The sequence below is a fragment of the Lygodium microphyllum genome, chromosome 11 (assembly GCF_053477565.2).
Source record: "Lygodium microphyllum isolate KBCC chromosome 11, Lygodium_microphyllum_v1.1.10, whole genome shotgun sequence".
Taxonomy (NCBI): domain Eukaryota; kingdom Viridiplantae; phylum Streptophyta; class Polypodiopsida; order Schizaeales; family Lygodiaceae; genus Lygodium; species Lygodium microphyllum.
This window is the reverse complement of record NC_141145.1, coordinates 151,980,653-151,993,928: the sequence shown is the minus strand read 5'-3', so window position 1 is coordinate 151,993,928 and position 13,276 is coordinate 151,980,653. Positions and strand designations below refer to the sequence as shown.

The window sequence follows — 13,276 nt, the reverse complement described above, 5'->3', positions numbered from 1 at the left end:
TCGTACAAAAGAAACCACCACCATTCTAGATACATGGAGTTTGCAAAAGGAAAGAGCAACAACCAATGTTTGCCAAATAAACATTGTATTTAAATAGGGTTGTATTGAGCCAACCCACTCTCACCCTGTATATCCAATAATTGTCGAATTTATGGAGACCCCAAGTGTGGTTGCCCTTTAGGGCCAACCAATCCTTAACTTGTGTAAGCAAGTGGTATATCTTATTTACTGATGTGCCACCCAAACACAACTAACCATTAAACATCCAATCATGCCAATGGGGTGTCCTAGTTCAAAGCAAGAAAGGCTCTCTCTCTCTCTCTCTCTCTCTCTCTCTCTCTCTCTCTCTCTCTCTTTCCTTCAGAAACATGTATTTCCAACAAGCGCCGAATTTATGGAGACCCCAAGTGCAGTAGGCCTTCAAGGCCAACCAACTCTTATCTCGTATTAACAAGTGGTATATCCGATTTTCTTACGTGCCACCCAAGCATAGCTAACCATTAAACATCCGATCATGCCAAGGGGTGTCGTGGTTCTCTCTCTCTCTCTCTCTCTCTCTCTCTCTCTCCTTCCTTCAGAAACATGTATTTCCAACAAGCGCCGAATTTATGGAGACCCCAAGTGCAGTAGGCCTTCAAGGCCAACCAACTCTTATCTCGTATTAACAAGTGGTATATCCGATTTTCTTACGTGCCACCCAAGCATAGCTAACCATTAAACATCCAATCATGCCAAGGGGTGTCGTGGTTCTCTCTCTCTCTCTCTCTCTCTCTCTCTCTCTCTCTCTCTCATCCACAAACAAAGATCCCCCTCAAGAGTGAAATCTTCAGGTTGGTCTAGATAGAGTACTAATATTTGAATAAAACATGTCAATTACATTGCACACATCAAAGATTAGGCATCGCAGAAGATTACCTCTAACAAAGCATAAATCAGCTTGGTACAAAAGAGAAACACAAGACATCATATAAACAAGGAAATCCAAAAAGTAGAGACCTTTTCCCGATCAAAAAAGCCACTTCAAATCAACTTCTAAATAATTGGAGTAACCACCAAAGTACATGCAACGTCCTTTCTTCCTTCCATCTCATCAAACAAATGCCAAAATAACAAAATGAATGTGTAAACAACCACTCGACTCTTGGCAATGCTAACCAAAAACATGGTTCACAAGCAATTGGAAGCTTAGTTTGCCACTTAAGGATAAGCTTTGTGCCTGGAGGGTCATGGTGGGAGCGTTCACAAAGGCAAGATTTCTAGAAACAAAGGGAGCACCAGATGGAAGATGCAGGTGCAAAGAGCCTGAAACAGTATGGCATGTTCTGGTGTGGGCACATAGCAAGGGATACCTGGCAGGAGGTGCTCCCAATTTTGGGCTATAGGAAAGAGGATGAAGGGATGATGGTACATTAGTTTTTTTTTAAAGAATGTAAGCTCCAGAGTAGAATCAAGAGGAATATGATCGATATGCTTGGTAAACTTGCATACTCAAAATATGGGAGGCTAGGAACACTTTTCTGTTTAAAGGTGAAAAACAGAAACTGAGCAGGGCCAAAGCGAGGGACGAAGTATGAAGGTGTATACAAGTAGCCTGTATTTTTGGGCAGAGTAGAAGAGAACAAGAATGCTAGGTTCAACAAAGTGATACCAAGGCTTTCATTTTGTATGTAAGAAGGAAATTCTCAACCAATTCTATTCGCAGCTGAAAAACCTGCATGAGAAGACAGTTTGTTTTCTACATGTAGCGGCAGTCAATGGTCAGCCTTTCATATAATGAGTAATGATTATAACCATTCTGTCCAATACTTGGGCAATTAATCAAACCAATTTATGTCTAACCCACCAAACGATTCACAAGTTGAAATGTTAAAATCGTTCTAGAAATGTATCAAATATTGAGATCTATGCACTTAAAAGACTAATCTTTGTTAATTTAAATGACTTGGCTGGCTCACTAAGGAGCATGTTGGGCCTATGTCATGCGTTTCTGGTAGGACCAAAAGGAGGATTTATTTTACACTATCTAATAATTGGTACTTTTTTGGATATAATATATTTCATATAGACATCAAAAGGCAATAAAGATTTCATTGTTCCTCAACCAAAGAAAAGGGATTGGCCAATAAATAGAGCTACACGAGGCCTTTTTCCTTTCTCAACCTGCCAAAGCAAAGATTTCTCTGAAAAACTAACTACATGTTCAGACTCATAACATGGTAAGAGATTGCAAGTAACAAGACGCCAGCGATTCACAACAGAAAATCATGGCTTTACATCACTTATGTTTTAGCCACTATAGGAGAGGAATAATTACAGCCCCCAGTAAGGGAGTACGCTTATCGTCCTTGCTAGACAAAAGGTCTTACAATGTCACTCTAGAAACATCAGCAGTGTTTACAAATAACTGAGATGGCGAGCATGCCCCTCGAGTTGCTTGTTTCAAGATGACTGTAAGAACAAGGTAACACTAGAGGAAAGCTGATTATCCACTTCACACCAAGTTAAAATAAGTCAAAGCAATCTTTGACAATTCGTGCACAGATCGGCGTACTGCAATCCTGGCAAACAGATATACTTGGGAACCTTTTATTGAGGCAACTAGCATCAATGTCGACGAGGATGGCAGCTTTTATGTAGGTGAATTAAAATACTTGATAGAAGAGGCTTGTTGACCCATCACCAAAAGACCTTAACTCAGCAGGTTTCACAACAGCACGGCACAACGGACAGGTCCTCTCTCGTTCAAACCTGGAAAATGAAGAGAGATTAGAGTTCCAAGGTTTTTGAACAAATCATCATTACCGAAAGACCTTCTATGGACTTACCATTCTGACACACAATCTTCACAGAAAATATGCTTGCAGCTGAGTAAAATGGGTGCATGCATCTTTTCTTGACAAATTGCACACAGATCGCCTGCAGCTACAACCTGCAAGAAAGCACCTGAAGGTCCATAAATACCACAATTCTTAACCACCTATTCCTAAATCTAGGGTGTGATGATAAATTCAGAATACTCGTAAAACAAATTACAGTCAATTGCTACTTTGTCATCAGCATGTACACTAACACAACACTCCTAGTTGCTCTTTAGTCAGAGAATCCCGCACTCACCATCACCAGATATAGATTAAGCACCAGGAACTATTGCATAGCATGGTCAGAAGAATACACAGCCTAATAGTCCTTGGGATTTGAGATAGAATAATGGTTATCCCAGCTTGGACGTAATCACATCTCAATTGTCCTTGAAAGTGTTTAGAAGAACGATTATCCCTTTAGCTTCATTCCAATCGAGTAATTTTCCAAGGTCGAATTATTTGAATTTAGATTTCATGCTTCCCTCTAGTGATGGAGGACACCACAAATCAGAGATTATAAAAATCACAAGTTCATTCATTTTACATGGTTGTACTAATGCTTTGCTGTGTATTATCCTAGCAATCATCATAAATTATGGTCTTTCCATCTTTCTCAATCCACTGAGAAGATCCAATTATAGAAGGCGACTTTACAATAAGCTTTGGGGTGTTTGGATTTTAGTGATCGATTCCTAGAAATGAATTTACAGAGAAATGTGCTAATGCTTTGCTGCTGGGAAAGTAAATCATAGGGAAAATGGAACATTTCCTAGTTAGAGAAACTAGGGGATCACATAGAAAATTTCCCATTTAGGAAAATCTCCCTACGAAGGGAAAAATGTGATTTCTCTACATAGGAAAATTTTATTGCCTAGGGACAGAGGAAATTTTCTACATAGGAAAAAATGTGATTTCCTCAATTTTTCTAACTAGGAAATGTTCTATTTTCCCTATATTTTACTTTCCCTACTTGTGTGTATTTTTTACTAGGGAATTGATAAGGAATTCCCTTTTTTTTAATTTTCTTATGTGGGAAAATTTGTGTGTGGGGAAATTTTCCAACATGGGAAAATTTTACTATGTTTCCCTACATATGATAGTTTCCCTATATAGGAAATTTCTTATGTAATTCTAATTTTTCTCGAACTTGAAGATCGTCTCATCATAAGTTACAACCTTTCCATTACTCGCTACCCTAGTGGAGGTCACATTACAAGAAGGCAATTTCATCATGAGTTTCAAGTAACTAGAGTGTCCAACAACTGTAACATTGTGCCGGAGTCCTAGAACCCATGCACACTCTCATGCAATAAGGGTTGCAAATTCTAGTATCAGATCCAATGTGAGAGTACAAAGAGACAGAAGCAACCCAAAGTTTCAATCGATGACGGTCATTTTTGGAAAAGTGAATGCTACAATCATTGAACCGTCTTGTGGAACTTCAGGCCAAGAAAGGTGTCCCCGCATATATGTGGATGTTGCTCTTTCCAGCTGTATGTGAACAATGGTACAAAGTTCGCTGCCCAGCTGGATGAGGCATTAGAAAGAATAACCTTGGTCTTCCCAAGGTTCAATTTGAGAATTATAATCTTGGTCTTCCCAAGGTCCAATGTGAGATGCAAAAGGCATGTAGGTCATCAATACCCTTGCTAATGGTAGTCCCAAGGCCTCTGACTCCAGTTTTTGGAGTTTGCAAACTCGGCAATGTACAATCTTAACAATGTAGGCAAGACAGGGTAGTCTTATTTTACCACAATGGAAATCGACCTTCAGATGTATTGAAGGGCAGTAGTAACTCAATGTACAATCTTAATAGTGTAGGCGAGACAGGGCGGCCTTATTTTAGCAAAATTGAAACCAGCCTTCAAATGTATTGAAGTAACTAGTAGGCATAGTAAACTAAGAATGTAAATCACCAAACAAATACCTCCTCACAAACAGTGGAGCTAGAATGCTCACACATTAAAACAATGACACGTGCTGGCACCAAATGCTGGTAACCCTTGCTGTATTTATTTTTAGGTCAATGGAGGAGGGTCAGGCCTGCCTTTTGAATTTACAGAGGATTTGTGCCGACTCTCCACCATACTATTATTATGGCACCATTTCCCTCCCCAACACCTCAATGACTCATTCATGCTCATTGTTTTGAAAATTCCTCACAGCTTACAGTGGCTTCTTCATCCAATACAGAGTGTTAGTTTTATCACTTTAGTAACTCTATTTAGTTAGTTATTTTGTTTGTTTAATCGATAAGAGAGGTCATGCAGATTCAATGTACTATGATTTGTTCTGAAAGGTCATTTGGACTTCTTTGCAAACACAGCAAGCTCCGAGGTCAAATGTGGTATGACACAAGCTAGTCGTTCATTTGTCACATTGTCTCTAGCCAATATGCCTGTTACTAGTGATATCAAAATATCAAGAACATAAAGATGTGGCATAATAAATGTGTAGTTCCTTGACAGTGTTGCTACATTTATAGCAATAATGGGATGTTTGCTGTCAGACTGAACTTTATACCGGTGTTTACTTTTTCTTACACTGTACAGTTCTCTTTGACCTCTATATGCACAGAGTAAACTATCAATGTGTGATAAGACCGTGAACATTTCTTTATAACATCAAAACAAAATGGATAGCACAATATTCGCAAGCTATGGGATTTGGAACTCACACAAGACCTTCTGAAACAAATTCTCAGGTCTCTGTGGGCGCTGGCCTACTCCTCTGTGACAGAGTATTTGCTTGGCGGGTGCTAATAGGAGCCTTCATCACTGCTGAAAAAATCAACAATCGAGGTATTGCAGATGTTCAATGCTTTTGCAGGGAAAAGGAGACATTCATGCACGTCTTTTGGGATGGGTGTCTTGCCAGAACTGCATGGGACACTGTGCTCCCGCGCCTTGGGCTGCAGTTCAACACAACTGAAGCTCGAAAATTCTGTGTACTGGGTCCGACAGATTCACAGAATCATGTCAAATTGCTAGGGCTGCAGAAGATACGTATCACCACTCTCCAGACTTTGTGGGAGTTAAGATCTAATAGGCTGAGGCATTAATCTACCCAATTTTTATTAGGTGTCTATCTTTCAGAAAACCAAGTCATTTTGGAAAGTCCTATGTATGGTGGGTCGGCTTGAGGCCAGAGATATGTCCACCCTCCTCAACGTAGAAGGGCCTTCCTCTGCCCATGCCTGAACTGGAGTTATTCTTTTTTTGTAATGCTTATTTTCACCATATAATATAAAATATCAAATCTGTTCGAGTCAAAAATGGTTAGCATAATACCTCCTCTGTTGTTGCATATGCTCCATATTGAACTTCCCGACGAGATAATGCCTTTAGCGATGCAATGAATGTCTGCATCTGAAGATAAAACATCTAAATCAGAAATAATGTGTACAATTCCTATTTATTGTTCACCCTAAAGCTGTTAGTAAAATATCACATAAACACGCATCAATCTTACCATGTTCACAATTCAATAATTCATGAATAAGAAAGCAGAGACATTCCTTGACAGACACCATCTTTACTCCATTCAATGTGCACATGCATGACACCCAGTCAATGCATAAACTATGATTCCAGTATGTCCTGCAAGACTGACTATACACAAATAGAAAGAGAAATGTGGCCAGTGTTCCCAAACAAAGGTATTCGGTAATCCTAGCATTCACAATTTCTTTCAAAACAAGAAGGAAACTCTTCGTATACCATGCAAAAGTCCAAGAAGCCCTCGGGTTAAGGTTTAGGATATTAGATAACTCTAGTGAACTGGTGAGAAGAAGTCTCAGAACCAAAGCAAGGAGTTTGATAAGCACAATCAATATAGCTTGAACTGCCTATGCCACAAACATAGAGACTGAGGTTCAAATAAATTGTTCAAACTTGTATAAAAAGGGTGTGAAGAAACCTTGCATGCATACCAGGGACGAACTTTGGAAGAATGGTGAAAAAGAGTGCCTAAGCAGCAGTAAGCAAGAACAGAAGTGCTTTTGCCATAGGGCATCAAAATTCAAGGAGCTTGATCATCACAAATAATCCAATCTTGATTCACTCACAATGCACAATGGTGGGTGAAGATATTCCCAGGCAAATGTACTCGGTAATCCTAGCATCAGCAACTTCTTTTGCTATAGGGCATCAAAGGTCAAGGAGCTTGATCATCACAAATAATCCAATCTTGATTCACTCACAATGCACAATGGTGGGTGAAGATATTCCCAGACAAACGTACTCAGTAATCCTAGCATCAGTAACTTCTTTTGTAACAAGAATGGACTCCTTTATACCATGCACAAGCCCAACCAATATAGCTTGAACTGCCTATGCCATAAACCTAGAGACTGAGAGGTTCAAATGAAATGTTGAAACTTGTATGAAAAGGGTGTGAAGAAACCTCGCATGCATACCAGAGAGCAACTTTGGACTATTGGTGAAGACGAGCACCCAAGCAAAGCACTAAAACAAGAACAGAAATGCTTTTGCTATAGGACATCAGAGGAAGGTCAAGGAGCTTTTATACTCACGAAAATTCCAATCTTGATTGACTTATAATGCACCATGGTGGGTGAAGAAGGACGTAAGGCATTATGGCATTATAGTTGGCTAGTATGGTAAAACAATCTGGTATAGTTGACTAGGAACTGGTCTAAGGGGTGTGTAATCTGGCATGTCATCATGGGAGGTGATGCATCACGACAAGGTTGGCTGACATATCGCGGACCAGACAGGCATGAGACATGCTGAGTGGGGAGGCGGCAAGGAGTGACACGTCATGGTGGGAAGGGGTGCAACCCATCATGACAATGAGGAAGGACTCTGCAATTTCATTGCGAGTAGGGAGGTGCAACACTTGAGCCTGCCAGATAAGCTTGAGCAAGTGTTCAATTACACCTAGTAAAAAAATTACTCTGAGCATAATCTATTGAAATTTCAAACAAATAGCCTTAATTTAAGATTTAAAAGATTGACAAGGAGACAAACTTTAGGGAGAAAGTCTGGCTAAAAGAGTAAAGAAGAAGAGATGATGAAGCTTAAGTGAGACCAGTACCACGATATGGTCCTAAGTTGTGAGAAGGAAAAGCATGTAATTAATCAAGTTGACAAAGTGAACAATTCAACTTATTCTACAAATCGCATCAACAAAAGCTAAATGAATGCACCACAAGCTCCACTTGGAGCACAACTAAAAATCCAAATATGTAGCCACATTAAAAAGGGAACAGTTACCTTTTCCAATAAAGAAGTCAACTTAAAAGTCAGATATAATCCAGTCGTAAGGGAAGAAAAGAGACTTCCATATTCTTTGTTTAAAAAGAATCGGTACCAAACTGGGGCTGGAAGTAAAGCTCGATAAAGAAGTACCAAATACTCAATAAAGGTCAAGAATTGGCCCTGCATGCACACACTCAAACCTTTAATAGGACGAAAGATTAAAATTCTCTGTACGATCCACTGCTAAAGCTAAACAAGTAATCATGAAGTTCTAATCAGGTATGTAAGTGATCCAAATCATCCCAACATGGTAAGAAAAATAGTCAAAAATATAACAACAAGGATTATTTGAACACCATCAAGTCCACTAATAACAGCACGAAAAGCTTCTCACCTGCCTGCGATAATGCCGTCCGCGAGTATTTTTGTAGTAAACAAGAAGCCCACACTTCAAAACCATAGCACCTTGCCTTACCATGGTATCTAAAACAAGAGAATGGGTCATGCACAGTACCACCACACTTAAAAAACAAATTAACAGAGGGCAGATAAAAACTCTTCTCTTTGATCATTAAAATGTTTCTGTGATAGTACATTTGTCCACAGCATTTGGAAACTCCCATACCATTCACTACAATGATGAAGACGGCATGCCAAAACTTGGGGATTTCCTTAGGTGGAAGCATCAAGAAAGGTCTAAATAAATCTTCTTTGCTGAACCACCAGTAAATTGCAATTATTTGAAACAACAGCCCTGCTCCAACTGTGAGAAGGATCAGGTTCTTCCTTTCACCCTATAAAATCAACAAAATATTATCTTAAATGACCAGCAAGTTATTAAAGCCTTGTCTCAATGTCTTTTGAAAGAAGAAAAGAAATTTTGAAGTGCAACTGTGCCTTTCAACCTTTACACCATTTCTACCTCCATTACCTCTACAGCAAAGAGGTAAGGTACTCAGAAAATTAAGCACTCCAGTGAGCAAAACTGGAATATTATTTGAATGTCCATCATCTATAATGCAAACCTAATCCAAGTGTCTAAGACACCAGATTGCTCACATTGCATCTTAACATACAAACAGCAGTTTGAACAGAGGCTTTAGAAACAGACTTTCTTATTCGTACAAGTGTTGAGCTAAAATTACATTAACTATATTAAAACAGCCCCAAAAACTCAAATTAATCAATGAATTTAAACCTTTTCTTTAAAATAGGCATGGTCTTAGAGACTCTTTGTGTCCCACATTCAAACCTTAACTTGGGAGACCCCACACTTTCTATAAATAGACAGGCTGTCTCCCACTCAATCAATCTCGTTTTTGCAGATTGCAAGTGCTAGAGCATTGCCACCAACACCTTGTTCTATTGGACCACCTAGAGGCTGCATTGTGATCATATCAGCTGCCACCTTGACTGTTAGACTCCTGCTGCTGAGTTTGCAGATTTTCTCTTGCCTCTTGCCTATCTATCACATTGATCCAGCTGGCCATAGAGCGTTTCCTGCTGCCAAACACTTATGGAGGCCGCCTTGCTACATTTTGGGATCTGTCAGGAGTACGCCACACTCTGCAGCTCACCCCGATGCAGGATGTGAAAATAGAGCCATTTGCCTTTTGTGTGCCAAGGGCTCCAGACAAGATGAACTAACTGCATGACTAAGTATATGAATGGCCAACTCCTGCAGCTCAAGGCCATCAGCACCAAAATCCTCCCACCATAATACTACCCCAATCTTAAAATGTCCACAAGTGCATTTGGACATGTTGGGATGTAAAGGTCCTTTATTCACCTCCGTGTATTTTACACGTGTATTGTTATGTTGTACATGTGAATGCACCCTTACGGGCCCTAAGTATAAATACATTTTATTCTTTGTGTACCAACACATTGTTGGTACACCCAAAATCTGTTCGTCACTCTTACTCTCACTCTCACTCACCTGTTCACTTCCTCTGCTTGCAAATCTTCACGCTTCTGCTACCCGCGCGCTCCAACAACTGGTATCAGAGCTGAGGTTCAAGTGCTCGCGCTCCTGGAAGTCCGCGTGAGACAACACCAGCTCTTCGCTCGCGAGAAATCAGTAAGTCGTCACTCATACAGGTCAAGTCGTCACTGTTTCCAGGCACGTGTATGTGCTGGACAGTCAAGCGACAGTGTTGCAGGTCACGTTTTGTGCAAGCAACAGCCTGATAGACAGGCGACAGGTCGTTTTTGACCTGGCAGGCAAGGACAGGTCCTTTTTTGATCAGGCGGCAGTCAAACAGGTCACGAGCAGCCAGGACAGGTCGTTTTTTGACCAGGCAAGCAATCGAACAGGTCACGAGCAGCTAGGCGCAGGCTGCACAGGTCACGAAACTGCAGCGACAGGCTGCATGGCATCAGGCGCAGGTCAACGACTGCAGGCGACAGCTCACGCAGACTCCGTGGCATCTGACGGGCAGGCGACAGGCTGTGTGGCATCTGACGGGCAGCGCGACAGTCAACGGCTGATGACGGGGTGATTCGACACATTTTTTCTTCCAGAAATTTTTAAAAATTTTTCTAAGGTTTACTGCAAGCAACCTCTTTGCCACTGATGGGAGTTCGCACGCGCAAGCACAGTTCTCAGATTTGGTCAAATTTGAACCTGGAAATTTGGGGCTTTTCCCAGATTTGATGCTGTTTATGCTTGACAATGACATCTGTGTCAGAAATTGCAGACAGTGTGCGCATTGACCTCAATTAATTTGGGGATTTTTCAAAATTTGTTGGAATTTTGCTCATCCGAGTAAAATTTCTTGGCATTGGACCAAGGAAAATTGGGGCTTTTCATGTATTGATGAAATTTTGCTCAGCTGAGTCAGTTTGGGTGACATTTGCGCACATTTGGACCTGGAAATTTGGGATTTTGTGCAGAATTTGATAAATTTCTGCATTATTTGCCTGTGCAGTGGCTGGTTTATGTCAAAACAGCAGAGGATTATTCCTGGTTATGCAAGAACAGCAGCGTATTTGCTGATTTAGCTTGTGCTCTTGCAGTTCAGTGCTTTTACACTTGTACTTGTGAAAAATGGCTGCAACTTCTTCCAGTTCTGACATTAAAAGTTTGATGGAAATCAAGCAATTTGATGGTCAGGGCTTTGATCTTTGGAAAGATCGTATGCAGGGCATACTGTTCTTAAAGGATTGTGAGGATGCTTTGCAAATGGATAAACCCGCACAAATGTCTGAGGCGGATTGGGCCAAAGTCAATAAAAGGGCTGTGGCTTATATAAAGATGGGTGTCACTGATGACATTTTGACAGACATTAAGGGTTTAGACACTGGTCATGCAATATGGGAGAAGTTGAAGACTACCTATGAGATCACCACACCTGTTAATCAGGTGCATTTAATGCGTAAGTTGGTGAATATGCGGCTGGATGAGTCCAAGCCTGCAGCTGAGCACTTGAGTGCATTTACTGGCATTTTAAATCAGCTCAAGGATGCAAGTTTGGATTTTAATGATAAGTTGAGGGCGATCTTTTTGATCATGACATTGCCTGACTCTTGGGAGACTTTGGTTGTTTCTCTCAGCAATAAAACCAATCTCACATATGATGGTGTGAGGGGTTCCATCTTGAATGAAGAAATTAGACGTAAGTCTAGTGGAGAAGGCATCAACTCAGCTTATAATGTTAGAGGCAGGGCTGAAAAGAAAAATGCAAATGCTGGACACAGAAGCAGGAGCAAGAGCAAAGGAAAAGAAAAGAGTGATGTTACATGCTATCAGTGTGGTCGGAAGGGCCACAAGAAGCCTGATTGCAGGTATTACAAGAAGGAACAAGAGAGAAAGAAGAATGCAGGAGACAAAAAGAAGAAAGAGGAAAAGACAGATGCATCTGAGGCAGGTAAAGGCAAGGAAAAGGCCAATGTGGCCTCTAGTGTTGTCATAGAGGAGCTCTCAGATGCAGAGGCTGATGTATTATGTGCAGTGGATTATGATGCCCTTGTATGTCACATGCAGGATATGCAGATCACCAAGGCTGATGTGATTGATGCACTTTTGTCAATTGATGATTGTGTCACTCAGACTTGGATTGTAGACTCTGGTGCCTCTTTCCATGTGACTCCATGCTTGGAGTGTTTTGCTACTTTTGATGCAGGCTATTATGGCAAGGTTTACCTTGGAAATAATCATGCTTGCAGCATTGATGGGATTGGCACCATACACTTGTCTTTGGATAATGGGCAAGAACTTGTGTTGAAAGATGTCAGATATGTGCCTGGCATCAAGAAGAGTTTACTATCTGTTGGACAGCTTGACTTGCATGGTTACACCACACTATTTGGTGGTGGTTTATGGAAATTAAAAAGGGGTTCCATGCTGATTGCTAAAGGAACCAAGAAGGGCACTTTGTACTGTCTGCACTATAGCTTTGAATGGCAAGTTTCTTGCAGTTGCTGAAATTGGTTGTCATTTGGAGTTATGGCATAAGAGATTAGGCCATATGAGCCAGAAAGATCTTGTTCTTACCTCTTTGAAGAGGGTTGATGGAAAAGGCTCTAAACTTGATTTTTGTAATGACTGTCAGTTTGGAAAGCAAATGAAAAATTCATTTTACTCTGGTGTCTCCCGTAAGTCAAATGTATTGGACTTGGTGCATTCTGATGTATGTAGCATGCCTTTGAAATCGTTGGGCGGTGCTGCATACTTTGCCTCTTTTATTGATGATTGTTCCAGGAAGATTTGGGTTTATTTGTTGAAAAAGAAAAATGAAGTGTTTGCTGTTTTTAAAACATTTCATGCATTCGTGACCACTTAGACAGGTAGAAAGTTGAAATGCTTGAGAACTGATAATGGGGGTGAGTTCACGTCTAATGAATTTAAGTCCTTTTGTGACTTGCATGGGATCAAGAGGGAGCTTACAGCCCCTTACAGCCCTTCTTCAAATGGTGTGGCTGAAAGATACAATAGGACTCTATGTGAGAGAGTGCGGTGCATGCTGTCCACTGCTAATCTCCCTCATGAATTTTGGGGAGAGGCACTTAAAACCACGGTTCACATTTGCAACTGCTCTCCAAACAAGTCCCTAAATAATGGCATTCCTGAGGAGGTTTGGTCTGGCAAACCGGCCTCATATGACCATTTACGAATATTTGGCTGTGATGCTTTTGTGCATGTTAGAAATGAGCTGAGGAATAAACTTGACCCGAAATCCACCAAAGGCATTT

General features: G+C 40.7%; 1 protein-coding gene across 2 annotated transcripts in view; it reads right to left on the bottom strand.

The window, feature by feature from the left end:
• Positions 1-2,224: 2,224 nt before the first annotated feature.
• LOC148029533 (RING/U-box superfamily protein) overlaps positions 2,225-13,276 on the bottom strand; it is a 43,910-nt gene continuing 32,858 nt past the window's right edge. Inside the window, exons 3-8 of one of the 2 annotated variants that reach the window (XM_087688388.1) lie at positions 8,709-8,877; positions 8,478-8,566; positions 8,099-8,263; positions 6,152-6,229; positions 2,826-2,929; positions 2,225-2,748 (exon numbers count right to left, since the gene is read on the bottom strand). In XM_087688388.1, the coding sequence (XP_087544514.1) occupies positions 2,643-2,748; positions 2,826-2,929; positions 6,152-6,229; positions 8,099-8,263; positions 8,478-8,566; positions 8,709-8,877 (711 nt within the window). In that variant the 3' untranslated portion in view covers positions 2,225-2,642. Of the gene's footprint in view, positions 2,749-2,825; positions 2,944-6,151; positions 6,230-8,098; positions 8,264-8,477; positions 8,567-8,708; positions 8,878-13,276 lie in introns of both variants that reach the window. The other variant, XR_015692439.1, reaches the window with a different exon arrangement.